The following is a 19,924-nucleotide window of genomic DNA, read 5'->3' as shown; positions in this document are numbered from 1 at the left end:
ATCATACTCCCAATACTTTGATATTATCTGCTGCAACACATGTATTTGGTTTGCTGTTGAGCGTCCACTTATAAAGCCTGCCTGATGGTCTTCTATACATTCTTCAGCATATATTTTGATTCTCCTCAGAATTATTTTGGACAGTATCTTGTATGTGGTGTTAAGTAGGGATATTCCCCTATAATTACTACAAACTTCTTTTTCTCCTTTTTTGTGAAGTGGTACAATAACAGCCTCGCTCCATTCCTCTGGTATTTTTTCTTTTCTCCATATTCTTTCAATAAGTCTGTAAATTGCCTTATGTACTATTTCGCCACTGTGTTTTAAAACTTCTGCTGATATTTCGTCTTCCCCAGGAGCTTTCCCATTTTTTAAAAGTTGTATTGCCTCCTTAACCTCCTGCTCCTGTAGAGATGGTTCTGGTATAAAAGGTTGTACATTTTGAAAATATTCTATTTCCTCATTTTCATCTTTATCTTCTTCTTTTAACAGGTTTTCAAAGTAGTCTTTCCAAATATTTAGAACTTTGGCCTTCTCTGTTGTTTTGTTTCCGTTTTGATCTTTAACACTTGTTGCTTTGGGTATGTATCCCTTCTGAAAGTGCCTAATTGTTGCATAGAAATCCTTTGCATTACTTCCGTATCTGTCATTTTCTGCTTTGTCTAGTTGTCTATTAATATATTTGCGCTTTTCTGCTCTAAGTCTTCTCGTGACTGCTTTATTCATTTCTCTATATTGGTTTCTATTTTCCTCTACTGCATTATTTAGGAGGCACCGCTTTGCTATTCTTCTCCTCTCTATTTGTTCTTCACACATTCTATTAAACCACGGTTTCCCATTACGGTCATCTTTCTTGAATCCTATGACTTCCTCTGCTGTTTCCATAATCCCATGTTTAATTCTGCGCCATTCCTCATTAACATCCAGTTCTTCATCTTCCGCTTCTTGCTCGCTTAGGATTTGAAACCTATTGTGTAGTGCTACTTCAAAACTATTGCGCACCTGATCATTCTTAATTTTTTCAATGTCTAGTCTTCTTCCAGCTTTTGTCTTCTCTCTTCTTTCAACTGTTAGCCTCTGTCTGCGCACATCCAAGATCCATCTTTTATTCCTTTTATCCACTAATACATGATCAATCTGATTGACTGTATTTCCGTTTGGTGAGGTCCATGTTCCCTTGTGTATACTTTTATGGGGGAAGAAAGTGCTCATCGCGTAGAGATTCAGTGCATGGAAAAAACTTAGTAACCTTATTCCATTTCCATTGGTTGTGTCATGTAGACTTTCTTCCCCTGCAACTTCTCTCCATAAGGGTTCTTTCCCAATTTTTGCGTTGGCATCACCCATGAATAGTTTAAAATCGTTAAATTTAAATAGCCACTTACATGAAAATAAAAGCTTTATTTCAACTTACTCTTCAAAATCTAATATTTATTTCACAACTTAAAAACTCATCAATTTTTTAAAAGGGATTTTTAACAATCCAGTCATACAGTTTATTTTTAAAAATACTGTAATAAACTAATTTTGCTTCTTCAGGCAGCTTATTAAAAAACATTATACAATTTAATTTATGTGAATGTTTGGTTTTTGCCAATCTGTGCTGCAATATATCTATTTTATCCCTACCTCTTGTATAGTGATTGTGTACGTCTTTTCGGAAAGAGAATTGATCTAAGTTTGACTTTGTATATATTAGAATTTGGAATATATAAAGATTTACTATGGTTGGTATCCTGAAATTAATGAAAAGAGGTTTACAATGTGTATCTGAGCATTCTCCAGCAATGCTTCAAACCACCTTTTTCTGGAGTAAAAGTATGTCATTAATATGTGGAGAGTGGCCCCACAAAATAAGACCATATAGTATGTGCGATTGAAAGAGTCCAAAATACGCCAATCTTAAATATTCTTGACTAACAAAATCCTTAAGTTTCCACAGCAAGCACCTCACTCTTGAAATTTTGTTACAAACTGATTTAATGTGTGATGACCAATTTAATTTTGAATCCAAATTAAATCCTAAAAGTTTAACTGATTCAAATTTTACCTCTGTTTTAAGACTGATCGTTATATATTGTGATTTGTCAGAATTACAAGATAGTCTGTTTGCAGAAAACCAATCATATGCTCTATGTTCAGCCTCTTGACTAATTAAGCGCAGGGTTGTTAAATTAGAATGGTTGGCGAGTAAAGTTGTATCATCCGCATATATAACAGATTGTGTATTTATATTTATAGGAAGATCATTAATGTAGACGTTAAAGAAAAATGGCCCTAGTACAGAGCCCTGAGGAACACCGGTTTCAACTTTTTCAGTTTTAGAACATTTATTTTTAATTGATACCAATTGAAGTCTATTACATAAATACGAAGAAATAAGAAGCATGGCATCATTAGTGATGCCATAAAAACGTAGTTTGTTAGTTAGGATATCAAAAGGAACCGTGTCAAAAGCTTTACTTAAATCACATAAAACTAATGACACAGATTCCTTTTTTCTAAAGTTTCGAGAGAATGGTCAACTAAAGTGAGAATTGCTGAGGTTGTGGATTTACCTTGACGAAAGCCGAATTGGGAGTTTGACAATAGGTTATTTGTTTCAAAGTAATTATTTAATTGATTATACACATTACTGCTTCAAATATTTTGGAAAAAATAGGAACAAGTGAAATAGGCCGATAATTTTGAACCATTTTTTTATCACCTTTTTTAAATATTGGGATTACTTTCGATATTTTGAGGGATGGAGAAAAATATCCCTCCCTCATACAGGTATTCAATATAAAAGCAAGAGGGTAGCTAATAAAACCTATAGTCTTTTTCAAAATATTATTAGAAATCCAATAATAATCCATTGATTTAGAATTTGTTAATTTAGCAACAACTTTAATTATATCCGATGATGAGACCTCTGACCAAGAAAATGTTGTATTTGTTGAGTTGTTTCCTAAAAAATCTTCTGCTTTGTAAGGGCTTTGTGGTATTACTTTACTTAATTCTTTTATTGAATCGAAAAAATATGAATTCATTTCATCTGGGTCAAGTATGGCATCTTGACTATGAGTTGGTGAATGCTCATCTTTAATTACTGCCCAGGCAGCACGACATGGGTTGGAAGCATTACTGATGAAGTGCTCAACCGCGTTCTTTTTGGCAAGAGTCATTTTATTTCTATAGAATCTTTTATGGTTCATATAAACATTATAAGCTGCCTGAGTTAGCTCAGAACCTGTAGATCTTAAGTTTTTATAGACAGTAAAGTACTTGACCATATCATTCTTAATTATTCTAAGCTCAGGAGTATACCATTTTATAAGCTTATTATTTTTATTATTTTTAGGTTGCCTGTCCGTTACTTTGACCAATGGGGAACAATTGTGCCATAAATTCACATATCTTTTTAAAAAACTATCAAACAAATGTTCAACACTAATTTTGTTATGTTTATAATCATCAATCATTTCCCACCTTTCCTCTCTTAAGTAAGAAATAAATAAGTTTAAATTTTGGTCATTTTGCTTCCTGATAAATACACTGGAGGCTTTGTAATCAAGGCTATTTTTACTTGTGTTTGATGTAGTAACCATTTCAAATAAGAGTGGAGTGTGATCTGCAAAACAGTTTTCATCACACTTCACACTATATAGGTTTTCATTAAAGTTAACAATAACATTATCTATACAGGCATTTCCTCTAGTAGGCTGAAAATTTGTGATAAAAAGATTAAGAGATCTGAGTATATTGCTGAATTTTACAAACTTTAAATCATTATCAGATGGCCTGGCCATTTCAATATTAAAATCCCCTGCCACTATTATTTTGGATCTATTTTTTAATATCTTTCTGATTACCTCTTCAAACTGTTCAAAAAATATATTGATGTCCCCATTTGGAGATCTGTAAATACTTAAGATTAATATATTTTCATCTATTAACTTAATACAACAAAGCTCAAAGTCAACTTCAGAGTAAAACTGTGATACATCTATAATAGAGAATTTTATACCATCCCTGACATAAATTCCAACCCCCCCATTATTTTTTGAAGCTCTACAAATTACATTAGCTGGTATAAAATTTTTCGGTACATATAAATCAATTTGTTCTTGTTTAAGCCAGTGTTCAGAAACACAAATTAAATTAATATTATTTTTTTCACAAACAGATTCAAGGTACAACTCTTTGTTTCTTAAACATTGAACATTGACAATTGCATCAATCTAAAAAAACCCTGCTCATATTAGGATCACCACTCAAATCAACACTTTTCATTTTTTCATGCACTTCACTAGGGGAAGATGCTTGGTTGGGTATTTTGGATGAGTGGGGTGTTCGGATGGAATGTTCAATTCCAACACAGGCTACAACACAGGAATGGGAAGTCTATTATTAGTAGTGCATTTGGTATGATAGTGTCCAGTGAGAAAAAAACGCTTTACTTTATAAGTTGCCAAACTTAATTTAATCCCATAAAACATATACATTTCTTACTAAGTAGTTAACATTTACTTATACCGGGTGTCCCACGAAGGGGTTTAAACGTTTGATTTTATATTACGTGCCCATTTATCCACCGAACCTTTTTAAACTTTACACAGTTTACAAAGTAGGTTCTAAAAATATTCTGGAAAAATTTCAACTCCCTAACCTTAGTAGAAACAAAATGGCGGCTTATTGACAAATTTACCAATGTGCTTTCTATAAAAACTACTTTCATGATTTATTATTAGTTATTTATTTATTATTATTATTTACTAGTTATTTGATTAATTTTTAGATTTCCATTTGGCTATGTTCTAATTTTTCATTGTTTAAAAGTCATATTACCCTGGAAAGTAACAATAAAAATATTTTATAAAACCAAAAATACCTTTTTTAACGTTTTTAAAGTAACCTTTTCAATATGCCGCCATTTTGTTTCTACTAAGGTTAGGGAGTTGAAATTTTTCCAGAATATTTTTAGAACCTACTTTGTAAACTGTGTAAAGTTTTAAAAATTTCGGTGCATGAATGGGCGCGTAATATAAAATCAAACGTTTAAACCCCTTCGTGGGACACCCTATACATCTTTCTTTACAAATTGGTCCAAGTATATTGCAATTGATAATTTAACAAGATAATATTGCAAACATCTGATAATGGTATCATTATATTTTTTTATGTAAATTTAAAAATAGCATATTCCCTATATGGGAAGTTTGCATAGAGGTTGGCGACCTCTTTTAACCTTGCATTTGCCTGTCAACATAGGCTATGGACCTGTGTGTAGTAAGATATCCAGCTAAGTATGGGTGAGCCTATATATGGGTGAGACTGGGACGGTGGCGTCGTCCTGTAATCCAGCTACTAGGAGGTCACGAATTGTAGATATTTATAGGCATGCACTGTGGATGCCATACTCCCTGGTGTGGATTAACATCCACACTAGTGAGTACTACGACTATCCACAGTACTATACTGATAACTAGACCAATTCATAAATACCAAGGCAAAAATGTGGTTCGTAGGAATATGTCGGCCTTAGTCACTAACAAGACTACAAGATCGCGCCACTCATCCTACACTCATATCCATTCATACTTGGCTTAAAATACCTACTTTTTATGGTCGCAATTTCATTGAAAAATATTAAAGTATAAAGTACAAGGGTGAAGTGTAGTAAAATAGTAGTTTACGCAACAATCACGTAAAGATAGTCTTTACACGAGTTAAGTACACAACTTTAGCTAAGACAATTTTTTAACTAGGCCTACTAGCTCAATCACTGATCACAACTTTTAAGAGGGGTTACGTTTTTGTTTATAACCTCTCATTGTCACTGATAATGATGCAACGACTCGTTGTACCAACCACTCATTACAAATGGTAACAGCTGATAAGTTCATGTTCGAAGCATTACAATGTTACTTCTTTTCTCTCAATCCTCAAACCGCATTAGTCCATTTCAAGTGTTGAAAGTAAGAAAACAATGCTGTAAAGTAAGTAAACAATTATGTAAAAAAAGAATATTTGCAATTCTAAGAATTGAACTGAACTGAAAAGGCTAAATTCAAAAATGGTTGTAGGTCAAATGTATTGGTAGGAACCAAGATCCGAACCCTAGACCTTGCTGTCACTGGCTGAAAGTCCGTGGAGCTACCCACTCATCTAAAATAACTAACTATATTCACTAATTTATTCAATAATTATAATTCATTAAAATATGAATACTGAAGCACGATTTACTGGAATATTGGTTCAATGTTAACCAAGTAAAAGATCTGTAATAGTATATTACGTCACTACTAGTCCGGAAAATAGATGTTTATCAGCAAGTATGGTAAGCACATTTAGGAAGAGTGATGTTTGTTATTTTTACCCATACTACACAATTTAAAAAAAAACTGTACAAATCCCCACCGACTAAATAACTTGTTGACAATAACTCCTGATAACTTCTAAGGAGGGTTTGTTTTTGTTTGAAACCCCTCACTGCCAAATATAATCAGCTGGTGCCTGGTAAAATTTGTTAATGTACAGTATTACCATAGACTAAGCAACAAAAGTAGACTCCTCATCCCATTGTAAATTTTGAAGCTAGTTTTTCGTGTCTAGTTCATGTATGTCCAGACTGATCACTGGGGAAGACGAAATTTTGTTTCTATAATTTTAGGGTTATTATCAAGATTTGTGCTTTATTATTTGGGTATATAACTTGGAGAACAGTCATTGTTTATGATTATATCATTTTATTTGGTTAAATGAGGTTTTAAATTACTGAAATAACAAGAAACAAATTGTAAACAAAACACAACCTCTACAGTTGGACGTACAGAACTAACAATAAAATTGGCTTCAGCTGTTCCATAATAATGACAAAACTACTAAGGGAGTATGTTTTATCTATAGTATTACGTACTGAAATCTCATTTGGTTAAGAAGGCGGTTAAACAGCTGTTTCCCGGACTAAATTCATGCATGATAAGACCAATAGATAAAAAATTTAGTGTAGTGAAAACTATCTAGACATATTAAGATTCTGTATTTATGTTCTTGTGGATGTTTTAGGTATTATTCTCAGAGCAAAGCACAATCATAAAGTCAGTAAATTGTATAAAACAATAGGCAGGGCCTCTTAAATAAATAGCCTCGAACCCAGAGGCGCAAAAGTTAGCGAGAACAATTCCCTCGCAAGGAGGGGGGTGGGAGGGGCAAATATCTCTCAGGCCCATAGCGTGTCACATGCAAATTGGGGGCCTGACAATCGGCTACACAAAATAATACTAAATACTAAATACAATAAAAAGCTTAAAAATAAAATTGCACTTAAATTTATTACTGCAAACAAACCCTTTGATAATTTACAAAACAGGTAAATAAACAGTGTTTAACATTTAAAAAACTAATGTCAACTCGTAAAATACTAGTTGAATGTAAAATGCAGTAGAACCCCTTATGATTCCGCTGGACCTCATAAAATTCTATGATCGTTTTCTAAGATCAGTCACGTTCACTGGAAAAATGATATTTAAAGTATTAAAAAGTTAAAATATAAAATTAAAAAGGAACTTGTCAGGTACTTATGTTGAGAATTCTATGAATGGAAGACAAATTGAAACTAGCCAGACAGTCCCAAGGGGGTTCACTGTGCATAAATGAAAAATTACCACACACAACTAACTTGATTGTTAACTTAACATATACACAACTAAATAAATCACTTTTTTACATCTAAAGAATAAATAAAAACAGATCCCAAAACTTGATGATTAATGAAAAGTTTGTAAAAATGATATCACATGCAAGATATAATCTCAAACAAACAAAAAATAGTACTTAATCTCCGTATTAATTTGTAATATAATCATGGTTAAGGCTGAGAAAAAAAAGGAATTAGCCTATAAGGGTAACATTTTATGAAGGTATGATTTTTCCTCTAATGCAAGAGGAATGGTCAAAAACATTTAAAAGGCATTATAAATTTTTTTTACACGTTCGCTACCGTAACAGTACTTAAGTTTTCATTTATATTGACCAGCGACACATGCAACAGCCGGTTTCTACCCGTCACATATACTGCCCGCTTATTTCTACCCGTCACACATATACTGCCGTCGCAAGTATGTGACAGCTGGTCACATTTGAAATAGACTGACGTCCCATATTTGTGTCAGTGTTCCAGTGTTATTAAAAAGCTTATATTTTTGGCACCGTCTGTTTTAAGGCCTTACATTTTCTGCAGTGGGCTACAGGATGTCTGCCGCAAAGGTGCGTCACTTGTTCTAAGGATATGATGAGTAGGGACGTCATATGATATAGTTGATGAAACTGTTTTTTTTTTTACTTTACTGCATCACTGGCCCGTGGTCTGTGTGTACTGTTAACCAAGTGACACCCGGTCTATGTGTAATATTTAAAAAATTACCTATACCTCGGTCCGGGGCAATGACCGACTGTCGCATATATGCAAGATCGGTAGCGAGCTTGTTAATTCATCTTCATATAGTCCACTTTTTCTAAGCCTAATGAAACTACTGTTTATAACTACAACATGCACAACTATTAACAGCTTTTTGGCAAAATAAGTAAATATTTTAGAGCAAAAAAAAGATCTTACTGCCAATGACATGATACCTAATTCATGTCAGAATTGCACCATAACAGAATGACCCATTGAACAAAACCATACTCGTTAATATAGGCTATAACTAACGGCTTCAGTCTGTCTAATATAATAGATTCAGTCTGCTTGCTACAGTCAGACTATTGAGGAACTGCTATAACTTCAAAACAGTAACTAGATTTAAAACATGCCTTATAGTTGTTAGGTATGATTAGTAGACTTGAGCAATTTTTTGGTTGCATTATTCATTTCCTCCTCTTATGATGTTGGCTTCGGGTTTTCCTTTGGTTTTGTGTACACAATCTTGACGTTTATAGAGAAGAATTCACCATCCTTCATCAAGTGGTCTTCTGGTGGTATGACGAAGACTTTTCCAGTCTCGAATGCCTTTTCTTTTCCATAAGAGTTTGACCCCACCTAAAAAATAATATTCATAGGTACATTTTAGAACTTTTGGTTTTTAAATCTATATTTCTGTAAAATTTCTTTATTCTTCATTTGTATTGGAAGAACAAAAACTGCTCAGCCCTCTAGGGATACAGTTCACAAGTAATGCAGGATTGCAAGATGAGTTGACAATCTGAATATTCCTTCTTGAGATGTTCCGCTTATCAATTGCTTCGATTACTTAGCAAGAGGCTTGTACAGTTGAAATGTTTATCGTGATTGTTGCATTTGTTAAGCCAACACGTCTGTCTGCAACTGTCCCGAGGAAGGTAATTATTTTCCTCGATATCTTATAGAATAGTATTATGTACAACATAGTATAAATACTGCTGATATATAAATAAAGACTTGCTCTGTCATGTCAGCAACAATAGGAAATTATGTTTCAGTAATAATAATGTGAACATAAAACTACGAGAACTTTCAGTCTCGCTATGAAAATATTTTGATCCATATACAAACAAGTAATTTATAAGACTTCTTAATAAAATTATATATCTCGTCATTAGTTTTAATTGCTTAAACCTTTTGCGGTATATGTGACTATTCTGTAAATAAAGTAAGAAATATCCATAAACCTTCCTCGTTTTTAAAGTAAGAAAGACCTCAATCATAATAGAATTTGTGAATGCACATGGTCAAAATGTTAATATTTAGATGTTTGTAAAAACACTTAACTTTAAAGTATGTATGTCAGAATTAATTACGCGTTGGTTACAATTCTGTACTACTAACCGCTACTTTTACTATGCATATGTGGCTTGATGTAGTGAAGTAGCAGTGAATAAATTGAGGCAGTATAACATTTTTTTTTAAAGTAGGCATTATTGGTAGCTTCTGGGTTTCCCTTGGGCACAGGCCCGTTTTTGACCCTGTCAGCGCCCTAGGCACATCTAATAGTAGCGCCCCTTTGCAATATATATATATATATAACAGGGTGTACACCGACCGGGAAATCCGGGAATCATGTGGGAGATTTTTGAACCGTGAATTTTGTATTTCTACCTGGAGTTTTCAATTTTCCGTGACCGCGGGAGACGATAATATGTCTACACACAGCCGCGAGGGATGATCAGAATTTTTCGCGATCGCAGAAGACGATAATGGTATCTACAGAGCCGCAACGGATGATCAGAATATTGCCACAATCACGGAAGATGATGATAATGTCCACACGACCGCGGGAAACCGCAAGAACTTTGCCGTGATCGCGGAAGACGATGATAATCTCCACAAAACTGCCGGACATGATTAAAATTTTGCCACAATCACGGGAGACGATTACCATGGATTCATGACTGCGGGATACGTACGATATCTACAGGACCGCGGGTGATACAATGACTATTTCTACACGGCCACGAGGGATGATCAGAATATTGCCGCGTTCACGGAAGACGATGATAATGTCCACACGACCGCGGGAAACAGCAAGAATTTTGCCGCGATCGTAGAAGACGATGATGATCTCCACACGACTGGAGGACATTATTAACATTTTACCGCAATCGCGGGAGACGATAATGATGTCTTCACAACTGCGGGAAACGATTACAATGTCTACAGAACCGCGGAATACAATAATGCCGCGATTGCTCAAGACGATGATAATGTCCAAATGACCGCAGGAAAAGATAAGAATTTTGCCTCATTCGCCGAAGACGATTATCTCCATATGTCCGCAGGAGATTATTACTATTTTGCCACAATCGCGGGAGGTGATTACTATGTCCACACGACCGCGGGGGACGATAAGATGTCTCCACGGCCGCGAGGGGTGGTCAGAATTTGACCGCGATCGCGCAAGACGAGGATAATGTCCTCACGACCGCGGGAAAATATCAGAATTTTGCCTCATTTGCGGTAGACGATGATAATCTCCTCACGACCGCGGGATATGTTCATATATTGCCTCGATCATGGAAGACAATTTTATGTCCAAACGACCTGACTGCAGAAAATTGTAAGAATCTTGCCGCAAACGCGGGACGAATACGATCCCTACACGGCCGCGAGGGGTTATCAGAAGTTTACCGCGATAGCATGCAAATACTACCACAAAATTTTTTTAATTTCCAAATTTTTGGCGCCCCCAAAAAAAGCCAATTGCCTCGCGCCCTAGGCACGTGCCTACCGTGCCTATTTGGTAAATCGGGCCTGCTTGGGCACTTCACAGGGCGTCCACCAGGTTAACCAGAAAAAATTCCAGGTAGTTCAGATCGTACTTTTTCATACTAAACTTTCCAATGTGTTTATGCGCCAACTCCCGCAATGCTGTTTTAGCGCTTTTGCTATTTTAGTTATCGGAAAAAGCATTCTCAGTGAAAGAAACTAAATTTATGATTACTGTAATATTGCCTGACACAAGTATGCAATTTGTATACAGGGTGTTTTTTTTTTAACTTGCATCTTTATTTATGTAAAAACCACAATAGATTGAAATATGCAGTTTGCGGGAATCATCTATTGACGTAGGTGGCCCAATTTTTTTAAATTCAAAGTTACATTCACATTCCCCCCTTTCCCCCCCCTTCCCCCAACTTATTTTTTTAAATAGCAAGGTACCCCTTGTGACATATCAAATAAAAGAGCATGAAAAAAGAAAATGTTTGATGAAAAAAAAATTGAAAATCGGTTCATAAATTTGCGAGATATATCCCTTCCCCCTCCCCGGAACTTAATTTTTTTTTATCGCAAGGTAGCCTACCCCTTGTGATATATCAAATAAAAGAGCATGAAAAAAGACAATTTTTGGTGAAATTTATTTTTCATTTGATATGTTACAAGGGGGGGTACCTTACTATTAAAAAAAAAGTTATGGGTAGGGGAAAAGGGGGGGGATTATCTCACAAATTCATGAGCCGATTTTCAATTTTTTTCACCAAACATTTTCTTTTTTCATGCTCTTTCATTTGATATGTCACAAGGGGTACCTTGCTATTAAAAAAAAATAAGTTGGGGGCAGGGGAGGAAAGGGGGGGAATGTGAATGTAACATTGAATTCAAAAAAATTGTGCCCCCTACGTCAATAGATGATTCCCGCAAACTGAATATTTCTATCTATTGCGGTTTTTACATAAATAAAGATGCAAGTTTAAAAAAAAACACCCTGTATATTAAATAATTATTAAATCATTAGGTAATTAAAAACTAATCCTTAATCCTGCAATTTATCAATAACTTCTTAAAAATTTATTGAATCTCAGTACTGACACTTAAAAATGGATTTTTATTACTGATGATTTTAATTTTACCAAATTTTCTGTTAAGCTGGTGGGTTTTGCTAGATGCGGAAGCGGAGTGCGGAGAGGGGTATGCGGATAGCGGACTCCTTTTGTCTTAGGTAATTTAATGTTACTTTCTTCCTAGAAGCAGAGCAGAATGCCATGTTAATCAAATCACTATTCCGCTCTCCACGCTCCACTCCTAGGAAAACCCAGCTAGGCCTAAATGATTACTACACCAACCCCTGTCTTTATGTACTTTTATATAGCATGTAATTTTGGAGTTATGGGTTGTTTTTCAAGCAGCCTACAGAAATAATTAATGCAGTAAATTATAAAAAAATCACATAGCTAATATAAGTTTTAAACCCTTCTAAACACATTAAATAAATACCACGTTAAAGGTATAAATGAAGATATTAAAACACATAAAAATTAAACATTTACAAGTGTCCCATTTTGAAATTTTTCATTTGCGGCAAAATCATTAAAAATCACCCGGCCGTTTGGAGTTTAGACATCACGATCGTCTCCCGCAGTCACAGAAACGTCATCCTCAACATGACGTCCTGCAACATTGTTGTGCTACACAACTGGTAGGCCTATGGGTTTAAACAAATGTCTATCTTTTTAAGTTTTACACACAACCCTTTGGCTGTCTGGCTATCATGAGGTTCATGACAGGAATGAGCAGGAAACCATTGTCAAAAGGACATCATACATCCATCAAGGTTATTGGATCTGACAAGGACGAGGTCCTAAGAATGAGTATACACAACTAGTATAATTACACTAAAAATATTGTCAGGGCTGAAAAGTTAGAGAAATTCTTACTTCCATTTTTAACTTACCTTGCTACTGAAAATCAAATTTTTGGTGTTGTCGAGTTCTTTGGTAAACACCAATTCACATTGGAAAAGAGAGCATTGTTTTAATGGGGCTGGTACAGAGATCCAACAGTTAATGTATTGATCCGGCACCGTTTCAAGGTTGAGGAAGAACAATCCCAAGTTTGTTACACTAAAAGCTCGATGATATTTTGTCTGGTGTTTTCTGTAGCAGAAGTTCTCAAACTTGTGTGTGAATGTAGCAGTTGTGTTCTTGAACTAAATGAACAAAATAAAATTATATTTAGTACTAGTTCTGAGCTGTTATAATAGTTAGGCCTAATAAGTACCGTAGTGGTACCGTAATTCATTTAATGAACACAGAAAAAGCTTTCTAGTTTCGAAACCTAAAAACTTGGATTGGGACGGTGACGTCATCCTGTAATCCAGCTACTTCACGAATTGTGAATATTTATAGGCATGCACTGTGGATGCGATACTCCCTGGAGTGGATTAACGTCTGCACTAGTGAGTACTACGACTGCCCGCAGTGCTACCCTGATAATTAGACCAATTTGTTATAACAAGGGAAAAATGAGGTTCGAATTCCACTATAAATTGATATAAGCTGTAGGTTCCTTAGTTGCCATTGGCTGTATGGGCTATAAATTAACAGCTGTGTCTAAGGAAAATGTCGGCCTTAGTCACTAACAAGACTACAAGATCGCGACACTCGTCCTAAACTCATCCTTCACTCATATTTGGGTTAAAATACGTACCTAGTGGAGTCCCCATCTTAAATAATTGATATAGAATCCAAACTTTAGTCCAAAATACTATGGTCTAAGCTATCTTAAGTTAATACATAGATAAATCACCAAAAGTACCACACATTATGTGAGCAATATTGGTATACTAGAATAATAGGCCAATATATGGTTGTTCGGTCTTCACCTTTGGTGTGATTTTTCTATTGTGTCACATATTTTGAGACGCTGTAAATTTAAAATAAGAAATCTCTCGACCTTCAAACAGCCAAGGCTGGACACGGACTGACCTGCTGTACCAAGGCCACACTAAAAAAACAGGCCGTAATGCTCGTCAAACATGCCGTCACGATAGAAGACGGCAATGACGTAGGTATTTATATATTTATTTTCCAAGGAAAGATTAAAACAAGCAGCTGATCACAAACGGCAAACATTACGTGATTGCCATCTTCTATCGTGACGTCATACTTGACGAGCATTACGGCCTGTTTTTTAGTGTGGCCTTGGCTGTACACTTATAACTGTTGTATAATTGCACCACACTACCCCTGCTACTGCCTATACAGTTAACACATGGAGGTTACTTTCCAAATGGCGATCGATAAGCAGAACATCTCGATAAGGAACATTTTTATTGTTTACACATGTCGCAATCACTAATACAGAGCTGTACAGGTGCACAAAACCTTAGGAGCTGTAAGGTTTATGATGACCATCTGTTTTGAGAAAAAGTCTACTGTACCGTACCACCCACAATTATTATTTTTGCTTTGGCAGAACTTTACAAAAATATAATTATAAACCTGTATGATACAATATATATGATGCAATATAATAGTTAAATGCCATTGATCATATAACTTAAATGGTAACGATTCCTTCCAAGCTCCCAGGGCAACTGAATTACTGCAACGTTTTCTTACCGTGTCAAATAGGTGTGGATGTACTTTCTTAATGTGTGGAAACATAAGTGTGACAGCCATTTCTTTTCTGTTACAACATGATTCTAACAAACACTTGTACATTCCTGTGGGGTTTGGCAGTTGTTTGAGTTGATTCACTCGTTCACTGATTGCTTTTTTATTTAAGTAGACGTTGATTTGTTCATTCAAATTATTTATCACATCTCCATCTCCACTACCCTAAAAAAAACAGAATTAATATGAAATTAAATGAAATTAAATGAAAATGAATTGAAAAAGTGCTTTATTAACACAAAAATAAACTGCATATATACATAGAACCTATAACTAAACATAATCTTCTGCATAACAAGAAAGAACAAATTTAACTAAAAATAGCACTTTACAGCAATGGTCATAAGACCGTCTGCCGTGTTGACAACATTATCTTTTATGGCAACATTATCTTTTAATACGACTAAAATGTAAAATTATTTATATAATGAGCTATAATATTTATATTGTTTTGCTGCTAGTCTTATACGTTGAATTCTAAAACCAAATCCCATCTATACTTCCAAGCATCTCTCAGAAAATTTGCCAGCGAACGCCGATCCTTACCATTAAGGAAATCTATAAACTCTGAGCGAGTTAAAAGAGCTTTCAATGGCCATTTATTTCTAATTTGGGTTAAAATTGGACAACGAGCAACAAAATGATAAGTGTCCTCATTCTCATTTAGATTACATAAAGAACATTTAAAATTAGCGTCTGTCATCCAGGGTTTAAAATTTAAGGAAATAGTCTCTGTCCGTACTTTGAATATCCATCGTCTAGCCATATCAGGAACGTTATCTGATAGATATCCATTTTCCAATTTAACATCCATTTTAAATCCAAACAGTTATTAATAATAGTAAACATAGAGAAAATGTGTAAAATGTTAATATTAACACTGAGAGATGTTTTATTTATAGCTAGGTAGGGTATGATCTGTTATAAGATCAGTATATAGGCCCTACCCTACTACATCTGCGAGCAGGATGGTTTGTTTCAAAGGCTGTTTGATTTTCATACATAGCACATAGGGCCTATTAGTGATGTGGGCCGGGTAAATACCCAGTGGGTAGGTAAATATAAATTGGGTACTTACCCCAGGCCCGGGTAAATACCCAAAAACTGGGTATTTATAATGTTTATTAAAGTTAGAGAAGATTGAGATGTTTTATTTCAATTATTACCCTGTAAGTATAGTAAAATAGATAAAATGTGTTGGAACAAAATTTCATATTGTCACTACTAGCATTTTACTTCTGGGTATAATCGCCATAAATACCCAGGTCTGAGCATAAAGCATAATCGGCATAAATACCCTGGTCGCATGGTTGCACTGGTCCTAACTACCGGTACCGGTACCTACTTATGATTTTTTTAAATTTCTATGATTGATAGATGAATTCATTTTACTGAAAGTAAAGAAATTATTATTTAGAAAGACAGGAAAATTAACCTAGTAGTGGCCTATATGTAAACAACTTAAGAAAATAATCAAAATTCAATCTGTAGGATGGCAGGATTTAATAATATTTTTGTTCTTGATCTTTTGTTGGTGTCAATGGTATCAAAATAAAAAAAAAAACTAATTTCATAATCTTGTGATACAAAACATTTGAATCTAACACAACAAATCACAACAAATCTTTCAAAACTATATTAAGTTAGACCAAAAAACAGGAGAGATACATTTTTTTAGTAGGTTTATCCAAATATATTATTGTTTCCAACTAAGCGGTAACACTGACAAGTTTAATTACTTTTAGTATTCTGCCTTTACTTTATCTTATTAAGCCATGTTCTGTTCTCATTTGTAGTTTTTCAGCACAGTGGTTGTAACTTGTAACAAGTTTTTTTTTTCAACTTTGTAGATAATAACATTTTAAGGTACCTAATTTAAAAAATATTTAATAACAATAACATTATAAATAGTTTTAACTGTTTTGGAGTATTCTAAAATTTTATACACAATCATTTATTGCTAATAAAGCAATTCATGGCAAGTTCAACTGTTGCCATGATTGGGTATATATACCAACAATTCCTGGATATTTATAAATTAAAATAATTTTGTTTGTGTTATTTCAATTGGTTATAAATTTATAAAATGATAAAAATTGAAATAGCCACAGCCTTTTTAAGTATACTATTTTTTTAGTAAGTTAAATTTAACTGATGTTACTCGATTTAAGACACAAAACCCCATGCTTATTTAGAGACTTAAATTATTATTTTTTTTTTAAGTGCTAACTCATTAAATAAAAGGTAGGCCTACCGTACTAGCAAAGCTTCAAGTTACTGTAAAAGGTGTTATAGACTATCCTAATTTACCATGTAATGATAACAATAACATATTTAGGGGTAAATATAAATGAATTTCAATCGATTTCATAAATAACCAAAATACCCGGGTATTTATGGATTTTGGGTATTTACCCCGAGTTTTAAATACCCGGGTATTTTACATCACTAGGGCCTATACATTTCTTATAGATTTTTACAGAATAAGATTTGGCCTATAGGCTACTCGAAATAAGACTTTACCATCGCATAACTTAGTTAACCCTGATTTCTAATTGTATGGTAGTTTAAGGCCAGGCATTTGTGTTGGCTACAGAAGAAAAGTGTGTAAAAATTATTTGGTTTTGTGTCCAGTTGATCAATTATTTTCCGTAAATGATTTAGAGTATTGTTGTGCATGTGGCCTAGGATATGTAACTTTAACACAGCATGCCAGTCAAAATTGTATTGGATCGCTCCCTTGTAAAAATGTCAATTCTCTCCTCACAGGGTACCAACATATTGCCTCTTGATAGGGCCTGCAGACTTTTCTCAGGAACCTTCTGTATACTAGAAGCGAGTACTACAGTTACTGAGCTACCTAGCTTAGCAAATAGCAATTAGTAAGTCTAACTGCCATATCAAAGACCCAACCCTGGTCAGTGGTCAGCTTGGATTGGAGGGTAAGTTATTTTGTAAACTTAGGCATGAGGAGGGTTTAGTGAGGGTAACTTAGTCAATGTTTTTCTATCGATGTTCGGTGTTTTTTACATAGATGGTAGATTACCAATGTTTTTCTTAACTTACATCAATGTTTTTGTCAAACATAGACTACCTAACTTATTGAGATAGGTATCGATGTTTTCCATTAGGCCTAATGTAGAGTACAAAAGGCAGATTAAATACACACAAAAAACATCATAAAACAGTGATGTTTTAGTCCCAAAACATTGCATTTTTCGCAACGATGTTTGTGGTACATCGATGGGTTACCATCGATGGTGAACATCAATGCTCATCCCTAGTATTTTGTCTCTTAACATCTGAGAAAGACCTGAAAATCGTTGTGATAAGAGCTTTTACAGTGTAAGTAACTTAAACTGCAAAAATTTATAGTAGCCTAATTCTTACTTTTAATAGGATTGAGAACTTGTTTGTCAGTGATTCTGCTAGATAATTTCGACAGCTAGTTATCGATGCCTTGCACGTTGGACATGTTTGAAGTCTCAATCTACACCTTTCACACATGTGATGCCCAACTTTACACATAAAAATAATTGATGGTGGAATTTCAAAGCAAACTGGGCATTGTAAGACGCTTTCTATATCCAGATCAGCTAAAATGTGATTCGAACGAGAACTCATCTTGCAGGATCTTTATCTTTGCCTCAAGTAGAAACAAAGTCTTCCTATCCTTACCCGACAGAAACAAAATCCAATAATAAATAGCTAATAAAAAAAAAACCAAGTAAACGGGAACCCTAGCAAACGATAGGTTAATTCCTGAAAATTTGGCACCGACTTCGCTTCTGACTGTTTGGTTAATCCAGCTGCAGCTACAGCTCGTGGCGTCTGGCGTGGCGTCGTCGGCGTAGTTACTGTCTGTCTGTACATCAGCTCAGCTGAGCTCTTAAGGAAGAGAAGAAGCATCGACAATAATAATCAGTGTTGCCACCCTGGACCCATGGAAATTCACCCTCTGGATAGGAAAATATCCATATTTTATCCGCAGTTAAAGCAAAAATTCTAATAATAATCCTCCATGTCATAAAAATCTAAATAAAGCCACCAATTTTCCTCTATTCAACCACCAAATTCTACTTAAACCCCTTTTAACTGCCACTTATCTCCAATTCATACCTATCTATGTTATATTAGTGCGAAGGTAAAAATCCTCTATACTCTTAACACGTTTATCCACTCCATATCAAATGTAGGCCTATAGTAGCCTATCATTTTACTACTTGTAGATTAAACCATACCATTACTAGGGAGGTACGAGGTACTGGTAATATTTTTCAGATTTCCTTCATAATCGATTCCTCCTTTATTCAACGTGGATTCTATTGATCACGGACTTTCTACTCCTCATTAATAATAATTTGATAAGTTTGATATTAAAATTTAATAGCCTACTTTAAAAAAGAAGGCTTAATCAATTATCAAGTTCCATGCCTAAACTTCATCGTTATGGGACTGGGAGCACTGAATCTCAGCATTAGGATTTCTTCAGGGCAGTGAAGCTGCACTACAATAAAAAGGAGTTCCTATTTTGAAAAGGTTGTCTGTTTTAGGTTTGTTTTTGTACATCAAAGTGTTGGGGGTACGTGAACCATGGCTTCCTTTAACTCTAGGCCGCGGCCTGGTAAAAATTGGCAGCGGCGCTGATCAGCGCCAAGTTATAAGTCCCATAAGCTACCACGGTAAACAGGTAACGCCCTAACGCCCACTCATTTAATTTAATCCCAGTGACCCAAGCTTTCGTATTCTTAAATAAAAATACACCAATGAATATTTTTAGAATAAGTTTTATCTCTAGAAGCTTAGAGAAGATTCGAACCAGTTTATGGGCTTACGCCAGTGCTCGATTTGTGGGGGAACGTGGCAGAACGGTTATCGGAGTTACCTCTATTTAAAGATAAAAATATTGGCAAAAATAGGGGGTAGCAGAATTTCACCCCCTGAGCAAAACTTATGTCACATACCACTACCAAGGGGTAAAATTCCGGCCGTGAACTTTTCAGTTGCACAACATCAGTTCAATAAATTAAAGGTACAATTAAACAAATATCTTCATGGTTGTGAATTTAATCAG

At 34.8% G+C, this 19,924-nt stretch overlaps 1 protein-coding gene across 4 annotated transcripts in view; it reads right to left on the bottom strand.

Moving 5' to 3' along the window:
- Nucleotides 1-18,663, bottom strand: part of LOC128991130 (uncharacterized) — a 30,012-nt gene extending 11,349 nt beyond the window's left edge. The window contains exons 1-6 of one of the 4 annotated variants that reach the window (XR_008490600.1): nucleotides 18,241-18,663; nucleotides 14,797-15,015; nucleotides 13,128-13,382; nucleotides 8,797-9,022; nucleotides 5,062-7,495; nucleotides 4,443-4,511 (exon numbers count right to left, since the gene is read on the bottom strand). Coding sequence is in view for 1 of the 4 variants with exons in the window: in XM_054413881.1 (XP_054269856.1) it covers nucleotides 8,864-9,022; nucleotides 13,128-13,382; nucleotides 14,797-15,015; nucleotides 18,241-18,474 (867 nt within the window). In the remaining 3 variants the exon portion in view is untranslated. The other 3 variants (XR_008490599.1, XR_008490598.1, XM_054413881.1) reach the window with 3 other exon arrangements.
- Between the last annotated feature and the right edge of the window lie 1,261 nt (nucleotides 18,664-19,924).

This window comes from Macrosteles quadrilineatus, unplaced genomic scaffold, assembly GCF_028750875.1.
Source record: "Macrosteles quadrilineatus isolate MER2022 unplaced genomic scaffold, UCM_ALF_1.0 Scaffold_3__2_contigs__length_128488019, whole genome shotgun sequence".
Classification (NCBI taxonomy): Eukaryota; Metazoa; Arthropoda; class Insecta; order Hemiptera; family Cicadellidae; genus Macrosteles; species Macrosteles quadrilineatus.
This window is presented reverse-complemented; position numbering and strand designations above follow the sequence as displayed.